General features: G+C 33.2%; 4 protein-coding genes across 4 annotated transcripts; 1 reads left to right on the top strand and 3 right to left on the bottom strand.

Annotated features, from left to right (window-relative positions):
* Nucleotides 1-1,162: 1,162 nt before the first annotated feature.
* LOC123916688 (heat shock factor protein HSF24-like) lies at nucleotides 1,163-3,865 on the top strand. The gene is made up of 2 exons (XM_045968202.1): nucleotides 1,163-1,524; nucleotides 3,364-3,865. Exons 1-2 carry the CDS (start codon nucleotides 1,246-1,248, stop codon nucleotides 3,700-3,702), a joined length of 618 nt encoding a protein of 205 aa, XP_045824158.1. The 5' UTR covers nucleotides 1,163-1,245; the 3' UTR covers nucleotides 3,703-3,865.
* Nucleotides 3,866-4,852: 987 nt separating this feature from the next.
* Nucleotides 4,853-8,375, bottom strand: LOC123915741 (monothiol glutaredoxin-S17). Its single transcript, XM_045966959.1, has 3 exons — nucleotides 7,904-8,375; nucleotides 7,717-7,791; nucleotides 4,853-6,267 (listed from the first exon to the last, which is right to left on the bottom strand). The coding sequence occupies exons 1-3, from the start codon at nucleotides 8,072-8,074 to the stop codon at nucleotides 5,038-5,040; spliced, it is 1,476 nt and encodes a 491-aa protein (XP_045822915.1). The 5' UTR covers nucleotides 8,075-8,375; the 3' UTR covers nucleotides 4,853-5,037.
* A 2,012-nt stretch (nucleotides 8,376-10,387) lies between these two features.
* LOC123914454 (stress-related protein-like) lies at nucleotides 10,388-11,048 on the bottom strand. The gene has a single exon (XM_045965615.1). It carries the CDS (start codon nucleotides 11,046-11,048, stop codon nucleotides 10,605-10,607), a length of 444 nt encoding a protein of 147 aa, XP_045821571.1. The 3' UTR covers nucleotides 10,388-10,604.
* On the bottom strand, nucleotides 10,388-16,777 carry LOC123914453 (endonuclease MutS2). Its single transcript, XM_045965614.1, has 5 exons — nucleotides 16,225-16,777; nucleotides 14,178-15,171; nucleotides 13,551-14,075; nucleotides 12,584-13,051; nucleotides 10,388-11,941 (listed from the first exon to the last, which is right to left on the bottom strand). Exons 1-5 carry the CDS (start codon nucleotides 16,680-16,682, stop codon nucleotides 11,627-11,629), a joined length of 2,760 nt encoding a protein of 919 aa, XP_045821570.1. The 5' UTR covers nucleotides 16,683-16,777; the 3' UTR covers nucleotides 10,388-11,626.
* Nucleotides 16,778-18,778: the final 2,001 nt, after the last annotated feature.

Below are 18,778 nucleotides of genomic sequence, written 5' to 3'. Positions count from 1 at the left end.
ATTTGTACTAGATATATGCATATGTACGGTTGGCAAGTCACAAGACGTACTATAACCTCTTTTTTTTTTTTTTTTTACTTTAAGTGCTGGTTTTTGAAAATGAGATCTAAACTTATTTTACACTCTTAAGTTATGAAGGTACCATATAAAATTGACGAAGTTCATATATATTTTTTTAAAAAAAAACTTTAAAAAGTGTGTTATTATAATTTCTCATATAAAATATGTGAATACTTCAATATACATTTTATTTAGATATGTATTGATATATTGTTGAGGTAGATAATTCTAATAAATCAACAAATAGTATTTAATATAGAAAAATAAATACACTATTTATAAATCTATTAAATCTATTAACTTATCACACCGGGAGCCGAAAAATAATAGTAAATAATAAAAATGAATCTATTTATTTATAGAGATTATCTTTTGTTACATTGTCCATGTAATTTTTTTGTTATCATGTTATATTTACGATACGAAACTCATATTCTTTAGTTTAATGGTGACTGACTAATCACATCTGGGGAATATGTGGGGCACAAAAAATGAGTTATTCCCTCGATTAAATTTTGTTCATACGCAAGAGCCAAATATCAAACTTTTGACCACTTGCTTAAAGGACTCGGGACTCTTACCACTTAAACCAACTAAATTTTTAATTAAATGGTTATAGTTTTAATAATCCAACACTTATAATTGTTCGACAATATAAATATTTTTACAATACACTAATTTAGCTTCTTTAAAAAAAATATAAATATTTTTACACTGTAAATATATATCAATAAAATTTTTATTTATGTAATATAATTATAAATTACAATATACTAATTATATATGATATAATATGTATCATATAATATATTATGTATATGTATGTATGTAAACGAGGAGGAGAGGGGCCTTGGCCACTGCTTGCCCCCCTCCAGATCCATCCGTGATCTCAACAAATATATCGATATATATTAAAATAAAAAATGTTCTAAAGAGTTCTCCTATAAAATATTATACCTTTTCCCAAATGACCATATGCAAACAGAATAGATCGCTAGAATATGTCTATCATTTTACTATTATTATTTCCCACGTGAAAGTTGACAAAAGTGGAAAGGAACAATCCACACCTTCCACGGCACTAGTAACTTCCTAGCTACCAATTGTGGTAGTTAAGTTTAGAGCTTATATAAGAAACTGTGCTTTGTACAATATAACTTGTTTTGGCAATACGTACAAATATTGATGGAGCTAAACTTTGGCACTAATTCTTTAGACAACTTTTGTTCTGATCAAGATGGCTTATCCCTTAAGCCATTAAGGTGCCCTGCACCTTTTCTTTTGAAGACCTATGATTTGTTGGAAGAAGGTAGTGAAGAAAAAGATGGAATTAAAATAGTGTCATGGAATGAAGAAGGAAATGGTTTTGTTGTGTGGTCTCCAGCTGAATTTTCAGAGCTTATCTTGCCTAGATATTTCAAGCACAATAACTTCTCTAGCTTTATTCGACAATTGAATACATATGTAAGTTGTAGCTTTATTGATTTAATTTCTCTCTATACCAAAAATATAATTTATATATTGATAATAAAATGTTAAAATGCATGGCAAGTCTCATATTAATTATAGATATGGTCTAAATAAAACTTAGGCAATCCTCACCTTAATTTATAAAATTGGTTTTGAAGAGAGGTTGAATTAATTAGTTCTATAGATCCATGCTATTCAAAAAAAAAAAAAGTTATATAGATCCTAAATGAAACTTTTGAACAATGGATTTCCTTTCTTCCATTAATTTGAAGGTTAACTATAGTTTAAATTTCAATTGTTTCACTCATAGTTTAAATTTATATTACATGCCAAAAAAAAGAAAGATAAATCATTGTTAATTTCCTTTTTATTCCTTCAAAATAATTTTGATGTAATTATATATGTGATAATATTTTTGTATTGATCAAGGTATCTTGCAAAGTTGTTGAGTCTCATTCTGATATTTTGGTTGTTCTCTAGTTTTATTTCTTCCCTAGTTTCCACAATAGTTCTTTGAAGAGTAAACAATCATTTTGTTCTCTAAACAAATGAGGTTTTTTGGTTTACAATGGAGGTAGTGACGATCAAACCTAAAACCTCATGCATACTATCACTAGATCAGATCTAATGACTTAAATAAATGAGGTTTGATCATATTAGTTATTGAATATATTGAAATTACAAATACATTGAAAATATATTCTGTCAGTAATATTTGAGCGCATCAAACTGACTAATTAATTAAAGACATCCAATGACTAAACAAACTATACAAACTACATTTAGGTTACATTTGATTTGTAAAAAGTGTTAGACAAAAAAGTATGTCACAAAATTTTCAGTTTTCGTCCAATACATTGCCCCCGATTTATTCAATCTTAGAAATATATTTTTAAAATCAAACACAATATAATTGAAATTGACATATCTAATTCTTATTTTTTAACGGATAAAACGCACCTTAAAGGTCAAATAATCTAGCTAGAATTTTTTTTTTTATTTGAGGACCAAACTAAATTTACTCTTTCTCTGAATTAATTAGAAAGTCTTGAGATACTCTTTGGAAAAAGAAGTACTATGTGACAATTAAACAAAACAAAATCAACCCACTTGGGGTTGGTCGAGTGGTGTTGGCTTGGGCTCTTGAAGTATGCTCCTCTCAAGGTCTCAGGTTCGATTCCCATTGGTGCCAATTTCGGTGGGCTAAGTCCATACAGAGCAAAAAAAAAAACTCTGGCTTTAAATGAGGCCCCCGCAAGTGAGCAGTATGATTGGTCCCCTTGGATTAGTCGGTCCTATGACCGGATACTAAGTTTTAAAAAAAAAAAAAAAAAAAAAAACAAAATCGAATTCGCCCACGTGCACATAATGAAGAATATTTGGTCAAACTTAGTGACACAAATTGCAACTATAATATATATGGTCAAATAATGAGTTATTTTAACCAAAGTCAAAATCGTCGTCCGTACGTGCTGTATTATAGTTATACTAGGAGCACACTTAAATTGAAAATTAAAATAATCTTGCTTGTTGCTCATGCATATTTTCAACAATATTGTCTTTGACTGATATTTCAATTATTTCCTTTTAAAAAATGTGACTTACATAAAGAAGCCATATTCGGTGTTCTAGCATCAAGTGGTTCAAACTATGATATTTCCTATCAAGTCCAGCGTGAATCAATACTGGACTAACTAACGATTGGTGGTATATATATTTTAACACAACAAATTATATTTTAATGTTTATTTTATTGGTCAAGATATTTTAATGTTTCAAAGTGTGATACATTGGTTTTATATAATATATCACACTAATTAATTACTTCAACAGGGATTTAAGAAAACATCATCTAAAATATGGGAATTCAAGCATGAGAAATTTCAAAAGGGTTGTAGGCACATGCTTGTTGAAATCAATAGGAAAAAGTGTGAGCCAAGTGTGTTTCCTCAATACCTCAAGTCTTGTTCAGAGGAAAATGCAATGACTAGTTCATCAGTGGAAGAAAGCATTAACAATCATGAAATACTCATGGAAGAGAACAAGAACCTAAAGAAAGAGAGATTAGAGTTGCAAATGCAAATAGCTGAATGCAAGGCACTTGAAATGAAGTTGTTGGATTGTCTCTCTCAATATATGGATACCAGCCAAAATAAAGTCAGGAGACTATGACACTATATATGTTAATAGAGAAGAAAAAATGTGTTTGTCATCATTGAATAATAATGCATGCATGTTTTATCTTTCTTGGTTTAATCAAAATTTGAGTTAGGGGGTAAATATTGGTAAGATTCATAAATGATTATCATAATTTATATGAACCAACAGGAACCTTTAAAAAAAAATAAAGGACAAATAACTCAAGAGCGCTCAAATGGAATGACGCATGTCTTGGGTTCGATATTGAATTAGTCTCTTTAGTTGCGCTTAGAAGGTAATTGATTTACGCCAAAAATAAAAGATAAATAAGAATTTCGTTATATAAAAAATAAAATTATGTAGACATGACTTTGGTGGGCTTCACTTTCTTTTGATCCCTCCCTTTACATTCTTAAAGAAAATGTTATATATGCTTAGTCACTATAAAATTACAGCTTTTAAATTTGTTTTTTTTTGTTATATTTATGACTTTTAAGTTTAATCCTACATAACATTTACTCAAATTTAATCTTTAGTTGCTTATAAAAAAATAATAATAATCTTTAGTTTGAAAGAAGAAAAATATGAACAATTAGTATATGTAGTCCTTGATTTAATCAATATCCATATATAAAAGTAAATAGAGATTAATATTGAGCAAAATTAGGGTAAGAACTAAGCTTAAATTATCATGAATCTTATAAAAACTAAATATGCTTAACCCTTTGGTATAAGGTGAACACTCTAGTACCCTGAAATTTAGTTGGGTACTGATACTCTGTAAACAAAATTTAATATCATGTTATATTTTATACTAAAATAAATTCAAATTTTGAATAAGTTTTGTCTAAAGTATCGATATCCAACCAAACTTATGAAAACATTCAGCGTGAAAAATGAAGTGATGCTACCTTTTGTTCAAAAAATGAAGTGTTATAGGCAATGTCTACAGTGCAACAGTCACTCATACATTGTTGAAGATACTCTGATTCATACAATGTATTTGGAACTCACGTTTAGTATTCCAATTGATGAAGCTACACTGAACATACTCCTATAAATTTACCACTAGATCAGAAAATTAACATTTCAATCTCACCCCAGGTTGACAAAATCTACGGTTACACATGAATTAGTTTAGTCAGTAATAGATAGAAGCAAAAGGGAAAAAGTTTAACAGACATTGAATAAAACAGCCACATATCAAATATAGTAGAGAGTAACCATGTAAAACATTATAATGTCAGACAAACACAACCTCATGGCACCAGGATAAAATTTGCCTTGTTCATCAGAGACGATTCAATACTCACAGCTAAAATGGCTTATAAGATACAATCTTAATTATTTGAAGGATTAACAACAAACCTACTCAGATAAAGTTGACTTCAGCTCTCCATTATTTCGCAGCTCCAAAATGATATCGCAACCGCCTATCAGTTCACTTTTGTAGTAAAGCTGAGGAAAGGTAGGCCAGTTTGAGAATACCTTTATTCCCTGTCTCACCTCATCATCACTCAGTATATCAAAGTGACCAAAATCCACCACACCCTCCTCTCGGAGGGCGTTTACAACTTTGGAACTAAAACCACATCTTGGAGCATCTGGGGTACCCTTCATGAAGAGCATCACAGGGGAAGAGGCGATCAATTTCTTCAAACGATCTTCAATGGTCTCTTTTGGAAGAATCCCTTTCTCCTGTAAAGTTTTCTGAAGTTCCCCGCTTTTTTGCATCTCCAACACTATGTCTGATCCGCCAATAAGCTCCCCCTTGATATATAGTTGAGGATAACTTGACCAGTTTGAATAAACCTTAAGTCCTTGACGGACTTCTTCATCAGTAAGAATGTCAAAACTCTCAAAGGGAACATTTTCTTGTCGGAGAATGTCAACCACCTTCCTGCTGAAACCGCACTTAGGTGCATCTGGTGTTCCCTTCATAAACAACATAACTGAGCCTGAATTGACCAGACTTTCCAGCCGAGAGGTTAATGTTGTACTCAAATCAGTAGATTTAGAGATGCCACCCTTGGCGTTTCCTGAATCTGTTATATCTGCTTTATCAATGGTATCAATACCATGATCTTTGAAAACATCCTTTAATTCCCCACTCTCATGCATAGCAATTGCTATGTCACACCCGCCAAGAAGTTCTCCTTTGCAGTAAAGCTGAGGAAATGTGGGCCAATTGGAAAACTTCTTCAAGCCCTCACGAACCTCTGGATCCGAGAGGATATCAAAACTTCCAAACTTCACATTTTCTTCCTTCAAAATATCAACAACTTTACTGCTAAATCCACATTTTGGTTCTTCAGGACTTCCCTTCATGAAAAGCAAGACAGGATGAGAGTCGACAAGCTCCTGTAATCGCTTTTTCAGATGACTACTAAGCCCTTGTTGAACTTTACTTTTATCCTTTGAAGAACCATTTTCTTGTGCTAATTCTTTCACTGTTTCGAGAACAGCAGATCCTGCAGCCATCCCAAGACTAGCAGGTGATGCAGCACTACCAGGGTTAATCGAGCCTGCTACTTTAGAAACCTTGTTAGCTAAACTTGATGGATCAGCTCCCTCCAATGTGTCAATGGTCTTGCCATCCTGACAGATAATGAATATTAATCAACTGATAACATCAAGTAAAGATAACAACCTAACTTTTTTAATCCCATATGAAAGTCTGCATCATCTAAGTATTACGATTGCAATATAACAAAGATAACTCTTCTGTGTACATCGTGAAATTTGTATGATAAATAAGTAACTAATAATATCAAAACCAAGTCTTAATTAAAAATCTGCAAAAGTTAAGATACACAACAAATAACTTTGATAAGTTGCAAATTCAATTTCATTTTATGTTTATATGCAATTGTCTCAACTGTGTGCCGAGAAAGTTATATTAGTCCAATGCAGCAAATTATCTTTTGTTAACATAAAAAGGTTCCATAAAAAGATCATTACAAAGCGCAATAAGAGAATGTAAGTTGGAGTACTCTCATACTTCACATTAAAAAGGTTTGTACAAATTAGGTGCGTACTCTCATACTTCGAACCATGTACCTCCTTCATTATACTCCTTTGGTGTTCCCAACCCAAACAATAGCTTCTTATATAAGTTAAAATTAGGTTAAACATTTAAAATTAGAAAGTCTCTCATTTAACTTCCTCATACATAAACATCTATATGCTTATAAGTATTCATGTGTAAGTAAGAAACCATATTCAAAGTGACGAGAGAAGTTCAAGCCTTCAACGCAATATAGCTTTCCCCCCAACCATATAAAAAATCAGGTAGACACACTAGCGCAAACTATACACTTGTTCAGCCAAATTATCACTATAACAGAACCGCAGTCATCAACTCATTAGTCGTATAACATTAAAATGAACCTAATAAGCAGAACGAGCGAGAAATTTCAAAAAATTAATAAGAAAAGGAAAGTCATGCAGAGGCAGCAGAACTACCAACACATTGAAATAGTGAAATAGTATAAAACATCATAGATTCTCCCCAAAATTTAATTTTTACTAACCCACACGCTACCACAAAACAGCAACAAGAACAACAACAGCCCATATACAATAATACTAAGGCTCTGTTTGGTAAGGCCAAATATTGAGCTTGTTTGGTAACAGTTTTTAAAAAAGAGCTTATAGCTTATTTTTCAAACGCTATTTCAAGTAGCTTATGAGCTTATAACTTATCATATTTTCTTCCAATTTTACCTGTATCATCTTACTTGAAAAAATTAAATATTAATTAAACATATCTTTTTTATGTCATTTTATACTTATAAGCTAGTTCAACCGATAATTTTACCGAACACTACAAATTCAATCAACTAGCTTATAAGCTATCCGCTATAAGCTAGCTTATCAATTATCGGTTATTTTTTACCAAAGAGAGCCTAAGTATCAATTAACCGAATCAACCTAGTTTATAATTGAAACAAACCTATCAATTACCTAACAATCATCATAGTTTTCATTCTAATCAAATTGCATAATAAAATAAAGTTTACAAATTGAGAATTGAAGAAAGCATACCTTGAAGAAGACAAAAAAAGGAACAGCAGAAACAGAATAAGTCTCAGATATCTCAGGTTGTTCTTCAGCTTCAACCTACAAAAAAAAAAAAAACGGATTTTGATTCATAAATATAATAATAAATATAATAATAAATGAAGAAGAAGAAGAAGATGAAAAGGAAAGTAAATTGGGAAAGAAGAGAAACCCTTAAGAAATGGGTATGAGGAAAATCAGTGGCTAAATGAGAGACGAGTTGGTCCATGTGTTTAGAAGCTTCACACCATGATGCCCAGAAGTGGAGCACGACGGGAGAACCACCGCTAACCGCTTCATCTAACTCTGCCTTTGACTTCACGTCTCGCACCGACCCGCCCATTCTTCTACTCTCGTTGATGATGATGATGATGAATTGAATGATCACGTTTACAAACCCTAATTCTTGCTATATAACCAAAAAAAGAAAAAATTATATTAAGATTTAATTAATATGCACCGACGGTTTAAAATAGTTTTATGCTATCAATCAATATCAACAATGTTTTCTGCCACATCACCTCACTTCATTCCACTTTCTTGACATGACATGGCAAAATAATAGTTATTTATTAGCCGATCGTGTAAAACTATTTTACACCGTTACCGTTAGTACCTATTAGTTTATTAATTAAACTCTTTATATTATGCTTGTACCAAAAAATATATTTTATATTATGCGTATCTTTTTTATTTTTTTGATGCAATCTTTTTTTTTTTTATTTAAGAGTTTTAATGGGCCAACCAAATGTTAAACCCATATACCCAATCCTCCATCCTATAAATAAATCTATTTATTTTTACCAATCAAAAAAGGTTTCTTGAAACTTTATCTTCCTCTTCCCAAATTCCGGTCGCAAAAGAAGAGGATAAAGACTTTTGAAATATGCCGTTGTCGTCGTTTTTAATTCTTGATGATGAAGATCTATATCCACCTATTCCGGGTTTTATATACCTTCCTTTGTGTTGGATTTTGCGCAGGAGATGATTGCTAAGTCCGATGATAAAACCGTTGTGGCAACCTACCTCTCTCATGAAATAAATGAGGACTCTCATTTGCTTGATCTTTTCAAGCATATTGGTGATGTGAATAGTGCAAGGCTTGCTATTGATCATAAAACTAGCCTTGGTGCCAGATTTGGCTTTGTTACCTTTGGCATCAAAGAAGATGCTCAAAAGGCTATTAAAGAACTCAATGGCTGTGTGCATGGCTGGGACGAAGCCACCATGGATGTTAATTGGGTCACCCCCCAAGAAATACCGTCTTATAGTAATTTTGTACGATAAATATATATATTAAGGATTTTATCATTTTATTAGTTCTATATATATATATATATATTCAGTTACAACTTACAAGAGTAGTAAGATACAACATAACAATGAATTATCATTCATATATATCAAGTTGGTTTATTGACAATGCAATACTTATTTTTGGCAAAACTCTCAATTATTTGCACCTTCTTTCCTCTTGGAATGGTTATGATCAACTATATTTTGACAATGCGTTGAACACTTTAAACTAAATTTTTGTAACACTTTAAACTAAGTTGACATCTGATATAAACTTGGAATAACTATTGTTACACAAGCAAAAATACAATTATTCGGTAAATTACAGAAAATCTTACGGATTCTTATAAAAAAAATAAAAAATAATCTTGCGGATAAAGCTAAATAAGAGATCTAAAACCTAATTCTTTTTGCTATATAACCAAAATAAAAAAAAATTTATATTATGCTATACCAAAAAAAAAAAGATTTTATATTATGCGTATCTTTTTTATTACTTTTTTTTTTTACGCAATCTTTTTTATTATTTAAGAGTTTTAATATGCGTATTTTTATCAAAAAAAAAGAGAAGAAAGAAATGGATCAAAATAAAATAAGATACATATACTATTATATATTTTCTAGAAAATTTAAAATGTAATTTAAACTTTTTTTCTTCCACTTTAAACTTATTTTTACACTTTTCAGATTTTTTCATTGAGACATAATATAAGCTTATATAAATATCACATGTTATTATTTCTGTCCATAAGTTCTAACTAAAAATCGTTAGATCGGACATCAAGATTAGGTAGCTATAAGCATCTCTCTTGATTACAACTTTGTTAGTTAGTGTGTTCCCCTCATGGAAGTACCTATTTGGAACCAATACTTATCATTGCATAGTGTGGATGTGTTTCTATTATAAAAATCATGCATTTTTTTAAATCTAAATTAAGGATTTCATTTCACCATGTCATATGAAGATGAACAATTGCAAACACACATGAAGCTAAAACACAGAACAAACTAATTCATTTGTATGATGTATCCAATAAACTCCGTCTCACACCAATGCTCTCCGTTAACCAGATTCTTAACACTGAAAACATCATTGCATGTACCATTAAAATTAAAACTAAATAGGTAGGTTATAGGTTTATGCTCTATTTAATCTCAGTGTTTAATTTTTATTTATTATGAATAAGCGATATCTTGCCTCAAAAAAATGAATAAACAATTTTTTTTAAGCCAAATAATATATTAAAACATTTTAAGCACAATGTGTGCCTAAAAAGAAAATAGAATTCAATACAAGAGGTAAGGAATCAAGATACTGAAAAGCCTAAACAAGCAGATGGATGGATATATCATCCAAAGATTTAAATCAAAACAAAAATTCTTTTTCTGTGTCTTCAACCACCACCAAATCTAAACTTTGATGTCAAATATACAACCTATCAATAGCAGACTCCTTTTGAACAATATCTATAACTGCAATAACAGCCAGTAACAAATTACTAGCAAACAATGTCAAACAAAAAAAACAAAGGTAGGAAGAGACTGATTGATTCATGCTCCAAATTTCACAAAACACCTTAGCTATCCTCTCTATGCACCAAAGGCAAGTACGGTGAGACCTTACAACCCTTCTCCGCGGCACCAATAACCGCTTTGTTGTACTTTTCCGTGCAATACGTGGCCTTTGGCGCAACCGCATTCGCCACCCGATGAAACATTGGAGATTGTTTCACCTTCTGCCATGCCGAAGCCACACTCTGCTCTGCCACGGGCTCACCCTTGCCATAATGCCTCACCGCCATTTTCGACACAGTGGCTATGTTGGCAACAGGAGCGTTGCTTGTGGAATGGTGTTCGGCATGATCAATATTGGCATGGCGGATGATCTCATCAGGAAGAAGGCGGAATTTTTCATTGACAGGTCCCATCGCGCTCTTGACGGTTTCTTCAACGGCCTTGATGCCTGGCCTGAGCTCCTTAGAGCACTGCTTGGCATAACCGTAGAAGGTGTTGAACCGCATGAGGAGTTCTTACTTGCTCTTCCTTGTTCTTTTCACCTGCAAAAAAGGGAAGAAGAAAAAAAAAAGTAATTGAAATAATAAAGGAGAACAGATAAATTGCAATGGGTATGAGGAGAGAGGAGGACAAACGTACGGAGGGGGTGTGAATGAGAATCTGATTTATCATTTTTAGTGTTTTGGTGAATTGATTTACTATATTTTTAGAAGGATAATTATGGCAATCTGATTTGGGTTATTAATAGGAAGGGTGAAGAGAATGAGTAGGCAAAAACAATGGCTCTATTCTCTGTTATGATCTCCCCAAGCTTAAGTTTGGCAAATGCCTAAAAAATGCTCCATGTAAAGTATCAACAAAACAAAGGACAAATGAAATGCAGACTATAATTTTAGAGTAAAATTCAATAAATTAAAACTGCTAAATGTTACAAACTTTCATTTAATTATACTACCAAATTATTTGTATATGTATGTATATACATCCAAAATTAGTCACTTGATTGATCAGGTAAAGAAGAGAAGCAGCAGACCAAAAGTGGGTTCAAACTCCCATTAGCATATTGCAGCAGGGGAACGAGGGTTCACTTCACATATGCAAGGGTACAACCATAATTCATTGGACTTTCTGGTTCATAATTAGTGACACGTGGGTGCTTTTCCATAATAGCAAGTGCGCGATCTTTAACAGCACCAGTGCCCATCCCATGTATTACAAAGAGAACTGAATACGGACGACTTAGGTTAATTGCTGTCTCAAGATGGATAGCAGCTTCTGCCAGTCGCATTCCTCGTAGATCCACAGTATTCTTAGATGTTTGCACCACTGGACCATAAGAATGATCATTATTGCTGCTGTTGATCTCTAGGTTACCCTGGGATTCTCCACTCTGTGGACTCTACAATATCAAATTAACAACATTCAAACTCATCAGTTTCCATGAAGGACATTTTAGATAATACAATTAATTTTTTTTATAACATCAAAACATTAAAAGAGATTATATACTATTCTTAAGTCTTAACAAGCGGGATTTTTGTTGCTGTTTATATATGAAACTAAAGGGAGTACATCTAAACCTACCTCTCTAAACTTATCCTAACTATTCCCAACTCACTAACAAATTGCGAATCTTACTAATGGGGATCAGGTACGGATTCAGATCTGCTGCTGTAGCAAAATCACAAAGTTACACACAGTAATTGATTACAGCCGTTGATTTAAGATCGGACAGTCCAAATTACATATCAGATTTAATACTGTTCAATAATAGCATTCGTTAATTTAGATCAGACGGTTGAGAACAGTAACTGCGTCATGTAGTTACTGCGGGAAATCCAATTCCGATCAGGTACTAATGCACGAGTGACGCAATGTCTGGTTCAAAGCTGAGCTATGTGTTTCCATGTTCAACAACTAGATAAGATTACTGCTTGCAAAATAACTTTCTTAATGGAAAAGTACATTTTGTTATCTTCCCTGACAGGTTATCAACTGAATTAGGACATTTATATAACAACAAAGATTTATTTATACATACCTGCCTCCCCTGATAAGTGGCAAAACTAGTTGCAGGATTCTTTGAACTTGGTGGAATAGCTCTGATGCTATTTTTCTTGACACGTACTTTCACTTTACCATACTGTACCAAGATTGTTTCATCATCCCCAGGCGATTCTACCACTTTTGCTAATTTTCCTCCCAATTCCTTGACACGGACTTGATCTCCAAATTGTGGAGTATATGATGCAGTGCGATCAGCACCACTGATGGGAAAACCAACAGCAGCAGGAGTGTGAGCTTTTACAATGGAGGCAATTTCAGTTTCAGATTCTTTAATAAGTGAATTGAGTTGGTTGCGGCCCAAATTTTTTAGTTGTTTTTCGAATTTATTTATCACAGTTTCTATTTCAGATTTTGCACTCTCTAACTCTTCTTGGACCTGTTGAGCTTCCTTTGCCATAAGCATCATTTCTCGTCTATCAAGGTCTTCTGCCTCCCTTTGGATCTTTGCAAAATGGAAAAGAAAAAAAAAAGTGAGGGAGAGAGAGGGCAAAGAAATTGCAAAGCAATGAACAGAAGCAAATATGATGACATTCAATTACAGACTGCACACAATTGCTCAACAATTCTTTTGCTAAACAGTTTTTCCCAGAATAACGACATTATGAAAATTTTATATGGAAGATTTTACATACTTATTTTTAAATGTGAATACAGTCAACGAAAATCATATTCTTGAAATAACTCCCTAAAATATATTCAAATTAACAGCCATTGGCTATCCCCAAGGATTGGACATCTAGTGAAGAGGCACAACATTATGTGTTAGATAACCAGCCTACACAAATCACACTTTGATTTCTGGTCAACTTATTGAATCCTTACTTATGAAGGATGCAAATTTCAGATAAACTTGAAAGGGAACAACAAAGATTGTCATACTATATCGACCAAGGAGAAGAAACTAAAATAAAGAAACAGAGTATGTCTTAGCTAGATTGTACCTCAGAGTACACGTTCATAATTTCTGTATGAATGGAAGCGGCCTTTTCAGCTTCAGCCTTTAATCGATTTTTTTCTTCCTGCAATGACTGATAGAGCATTCCCCTCCGTTCTTGCTGCTGTTCTGGTTTTAACTTCTCCACCCACTTTTGTGCATGATCAATTATTTTTTTATCAAAGCCAATAGATTGTGCTATGCTTAATGCATTTGAATCACCAGTGCATCCCCAGAGAACCCTATAAGTTGGTTGCAAGGTTTCCAATGAAAATTCCATTGCTGCATTTTCAAAGCAGGTATCCTTTTCCTTCATAGTACTTAGATCGGCATAATGAGTGGTCACAACAGCCAAATTAACATGATCCCTCAGATATTGTAAGATACTGGAGGAAAGAGCTACACCTTCTGAAGGATCAGTTCCACAACCAATTTCATCAATGAGAACAAGTGATTGTTTTGAGGCCACTTCCAGAAACTTACGAATACGTGAGATGTGCCCACTAAAAGTTGAGAGATTTTGCTCAAGGGACTTCAATTTTGAATGGGAGAAATATATCAGAGACAATTGAAACAACCATGTCATATCAACGACAACAAGTCTTTATTATTCATAAAAATGTTCAGATATTACCTGATGATCTCCAATATCTGCAAGGATAAGGTCAAACCAGGGAAGTTTTGGACGTGTCTTGGCAGGCAGATGCATTCCGGCTTTTGACATAAGTGATGCCAGGCCCAACGTTTTCATGGAAGCAGTTTTTCCTCCAGTATTAGGTCCTGAGATCACCACCACTCTAGTTCCATGTCTAATTTTGAAGTCAACTGGCACAGGGAATTCTGTGATGCCTGGTGATGTGCCTGTAGAAGCCATTGTTCCATTTCCATTACTCAACTCAACAGCATTTCCCGACCTTAGTGTACGATCATCTGAAATATTTCCTAGAGACGACTCCAGGAGTAATGGATGTCGCATACCCTCAATATCTATTGTTAAATCGTCATCCTCTTGCACAACTGAAATGTCACTGTCTTTGTCTTCTTCAACAGAATCAGTGCCTTCAAGAGTACGTAAACTGAAAATTGGACATACCCCATTCATCCATTGAGCATAGGAAGCTCTTGCAAAAGCAAGATCAACCTCAAGAACTTTATCCAATAAATAATTTATCTCTGATTCTGAATTTGCTATTTCAGATGCAAGCATACTCAAAATTGCCCTTTCCTCAGCCGCCTCAGAGTTTGAAAGCCTAACTTCCAAGTTATTCAAATCAATTGCTTCTTTCGGTTCCATAAAGTATGTTGCTCCAGAGCTACTGGCATTAAGAACTACACCTTCTGGAAGCAAATACCTATGGGAAGCCCTGATACCCACACACATTCTATATCGACGCTTGGTTATAAATGGTCTATCAATACCCCCAGCCCGAAAAATTTGAGATGATACTTCCTTCAACAAGGAATCCAAAATTTCAATGTTCCTCCTTCTTTCTGATCTAATGATCTCAAGGTCTTCGCTTGCTCTATCAAGAATTACAGAAAGATTGCAATCTATGCAATATTCTATTGTACGCTCCAAGCCCACTAGAAAATTACAATTTTGCAGTATTTCAAGAAGGGGCGAGTACCTAATCGAAAACAATTGCATCAAACCAAGTTATTATATGACTGCTAACTTTGGATTTGTATAAGGAAGAAGTTATGCCCAAAAGAACTTTGTGCTAAACTTTCTTTTAAGGCCTTATTGGGACATGAGAATCCATTATCAAATGATCTATACTCCAAACTTGTGAACTGAATCAGATTATATAATAAAACCTTATTATTGCAGTAAAATATGGCTGACTGATATGACCGCAACAATTGCCTATACATCAAAAACCTTTATGTCATTTTGAACTTGGTCTCACATCTGATTCAATTTAATCTCCATTCAAAAGCTCTTTACACTATCATGGAATCATGAGTTGCTAAGGACGATTATAACCTTATGTGTTCAAACCATTACTAAACCTTATTATCAAGTGATATTAACTCATCCAATTTGATTGGACAGCAGAACTGTGCATCAGATTTAGTGCATCTTTAGATTGGCTTACTTATACTACTTACTCCCCTCCGCCTTATTTATAAGCAAAAGTCAACAAAAAAATTTGGTCTTAATATAAGCAAAAGTAATCTAATTCAACTCTATTTAATGCAATTGTTCCAAATATACCCCTCATTAATTGTTCTACTTTTTAAGATGATTACATATATTTAATGTATTGTAAAGGATAGTTTAGTAAATATAACAATTTTCTTAATAAGTGTGAAACAACACAATTTGGCTTATAAATAAGGCCGGAGGGAGCATGTAACTTGTGAGGCTATTCAGGAGAGTTTATGGAAACAAATTAGGACACGTCCATAAGATGTTTTCTATTTATTTCTTTAATTTCTCCACAATAGCTTATGAAAATAGCTTATAACTTATATCAAACTGCTCGACTTTATTTTATGAATCTTTCGTTATAGAAATAGTTTATACATAAACTATTTTTTTCTATAATAATAAGCTTAATCAAGATGTTAAATATTACTAAGTTTTTGAGTTAGATTCAAACGAAACAATGTGACAATAACTAAAGCTAATAACAGAGTAACAGAAAAGTAGAAGTTTCGAACAAACACACACACACCTCTGTGAATGCGTAGCCTCGGAAGCCACGCGTTTCAAAGAATCGAACAATTCTCTAGCAGAAGCAAGTGTTCGGCGAACGGTGCAAAGCTCAGGAATCGTCAACAGCTGACCGGAAACAGCAACGGAGAGAATGTCAGTCAAGTCATGGATTCCAGAGAAGTCGAGTTGTTGTTGAGGGATGAGTCTGGCGGCAGACGTTTGATCGAGAAGCTTTTGGGTATCGGTTGGAGTACGTCCGATTGGTAAACGGGCGTTGTTTGCGGCGGAGGAGCCCATAGAGGTGGAAGTGAACGCGGAGAGTTGCTTGCATATGGAGGTCCATTCGAGTGTTTTGAGACTATCTTCTTGGACTGAGTTGGAGTACTCGGTGGAGTAGCAGAAGCGAGTTTTAAAGGAGAATCTCGGTGTTGGGAGTTTGTTGAAAGGGATGATGAAGAGGTTGCAGGTGAGTTGCATCGGTATGGTGACTCGCTTCCGTTGTGGATTGATTGGGTAAGTTTGTTAAAGGAAGGAGGGACATTCGATTATTTTATTTTTATATCATTTTTGTTATTTATTTATCCATTTATTTATCATATTTGTATATGAATTTTCAAAATTTATAATTTATAATTTTTATTCCGCATAGAAAGAAAATCATATAACTTTCTTCATAAGAGAAGAGTATTTTTTTTCTTAACAGAATTTTTTTTCGCTCTTGAAGCGTAATATTTTAAGACTAACTTGGGCTGAATATTTTGGAACTTGACATTCGGACATGGACCCTATCGGTGTTTGAGTCAAAATTATGAACTTGACTAACTTGACATTCTTAATATTTTAAGCGTAATATTTTTTTTAAATGAATTTTAAAAGAGATAAAATTATTAGATAAAAATGACGAGAGTATTAATGATGTAAAATTTAAAATAAATAGATGAAATTGTGAGATAAAAATTGTGCCTAGTATTCACAAATGACAATGATTTATAGTAAAAAAATTATTAGAATTAATATTAATATTAATTATCAGTATTGTAATGGTAAAAAACTTAAACGGTCATTTTGTGTACGGTAAAAATCGGAAGAAACATAACTTTATCCTTCTCTCCACATTTCAAATTAAAATAATATTATTTTACACCCAATTTGTCAGTAAGGATGGCAATTTGACTCATACCCAGAGGGTACCCGCAAAAATTATCCACAACGGATAGGGTAAAAACCCGCATTTTGGGCACGGGTATGGGTAATTACCCGCAAAAATGAACGGGTATGAGTGCGAGTACGAGTACCTTAGTACCCACCCCGCCCCATACCCGCATAATATATATTTATTTATTTTATTTATATTATTATATTATAATATATGTAAATCAATTTAAAACAATACAACTCTACTAAACTATTACATATTTTTATAAAAATGTTTATTTATAACATAATATAAAAATAATGTGAATATTTAACATAAATATGAACTTTAACATAAGGTTAGTAATAATTTTGTTTATAATTTTCATTAGTCAATATTAAAATCTTTGAAATTTTTTAAATTCTATTAAAATTATATGATATTTTATAATTGATCAATTTATTTTTAGTAAAAATGCGGGTAACGGGTACGGGTACGGGTATGGGTACCTAGGTACCCATAGGGTATGGGAACGGTGGCAAAAGTTGTTACCCACGCGGGTATGGGGATGGGTACGGGTATTTTTTCAATCCGCGGGTATGGGGATGGGTACTATAGTACGCTACTCATACCCTACCCATTGTCATCCCTATTTGTCAGTGATAGAACGTTGTTTGATGTCGCAACAGTATACTCCAGCATGGCGTACCCCACTCAATGAACCATGATATTTGTGATATCCAATGAAATTGCTCTAAGGCGTGTTTAAATAACTTTATGGAACATGTAATACATGGTAGAGAACTTTCATGCTTCAAATACAAACACGACTTTGTTCGGTATGTCCTTTTTATATTTTTAGGCGCGCTACAATATCTATGAAGAAAGAGGCTCTTGTAAACTTTTGACTGACACACGGGAGGGAATATCGACTCGTAGACTAACAAATGTTATGGTGTATGAATGGGTAGGCGCAAGACATGCATGCGTGAACTTGGGTGAGGTTTCACCACTTGTGGGATTGATAACTGATATTTTTATCATGGGACAAGCACCTCTCAAAGACGCTTCAAGCAAAATGGCTAAACACGATAAAACATATTCTGACAAATCAACGTGTTTTTATATCATTTTTGTTTGACACTTTTGGTCTACTAACACAGACCGTGAATATTCTACAAAGAGTTTAAAATGTCATGCATAACAACATTGTGTCTCCCAGGAATATGAATATTATTTTCAAGATGATTAATTTTGCCATTTAAAAATGGTAGCGGTGCGTCTTATTATTTGTTTGTCTTTCATTCATCTACAATTATCCTATAGTTATCGATGATGATAAAGTTACATGGTTAGAAATTCATCTTTGGTGACATTTTATATTTACGTCAAAAAGAAAATATCAATTATATTTGAATTTTGAAACATACAAAAAAAA

The sequence above is a fragment of the Trifolium pratense genome, linkage group LG3 (assembly GCF_020283565.1).
Source record: "Trifolium pratense cultivar HEN17-A07 linkage group LG3, ARS_RC_1.1, whole genome shotgun sequence".
Lineage (NCBI taxonomy): Eukaryota > Viridiplantae > Streptophyta > Magnoliopsida > Fabales > Fabaceae > Trifolium > Trifolium pratense.
The sequence above is the reverse complement of the archived record's forward strand: the minus strand, read 5'-3'. Positions and strand labels throughout refer to the sequence as shown.

Bases quoted from the DNA above. Each gene is read 5' to 3' on its own strand.
- LOC123916688 (XM_045968202.1), top strand. From the start codon at position 1,246: ATGGAGCTAAACTTTGGCACTAATTCTTTAGACAACTTTTGTTCTGAT. The intron at 1,525-3,363 runs GTAAGTTGTAGC...TTACTTCAACAG, and splicing joins TTCGACAATTGAATACATAT to GGATTTAAGAAAACATCATC.
- LOC123915741 (XM_045966959.1), bottom strand. From the start codon at position 8,074: ATGGGCGGGTCGGTGCGAGACGTGAAGTCAAAGGCAGAGTTAGATGAA. The intron at 7,792-7,903 runs GTTTCTCTTCTT...TTTTTTTTGTAG, and splicing joins CTCATACCCATTTCTTAAGG to GTTGAAGCTGAAGAACAACC. The intron at 6,268-7,716 runs GTATGCTTTCTT...ATTATCTGTCAG, and splicing joins CTTTTTTTGTCTTCTTCAAG to GATGGCAAGACCATTGACAC.
- LOC123914454 (XM_045965615.1), bottom strand. From the start codon at position 11,048: ATGCGGTTCAACACCTTCTACGGTTATGCCAAGCAGTGCTCTAAGGAG.
- LOC123914453 (XM_045965614.1), bottom strand. From the start codon at position 16,682: ATGCAACTCACCTGCAACCTCTTCATCATCCCTTTCAACAAACTCCCA. The intron at 15,172-16,224 runs GTGTGTGTGTGT...GTTTTCGATTAG, and splicing joins GAGGCTACGCATTCACAGAG to GTACTCGCCCCTTCTTGAAA. The intron at 11,942-12,583 runs GTATGTATAAAT...TTGATATTGTAG, and splicing joins CCACTTATCAGGGGAGGCAG to AGTCCACAGAGTGGAGAATC.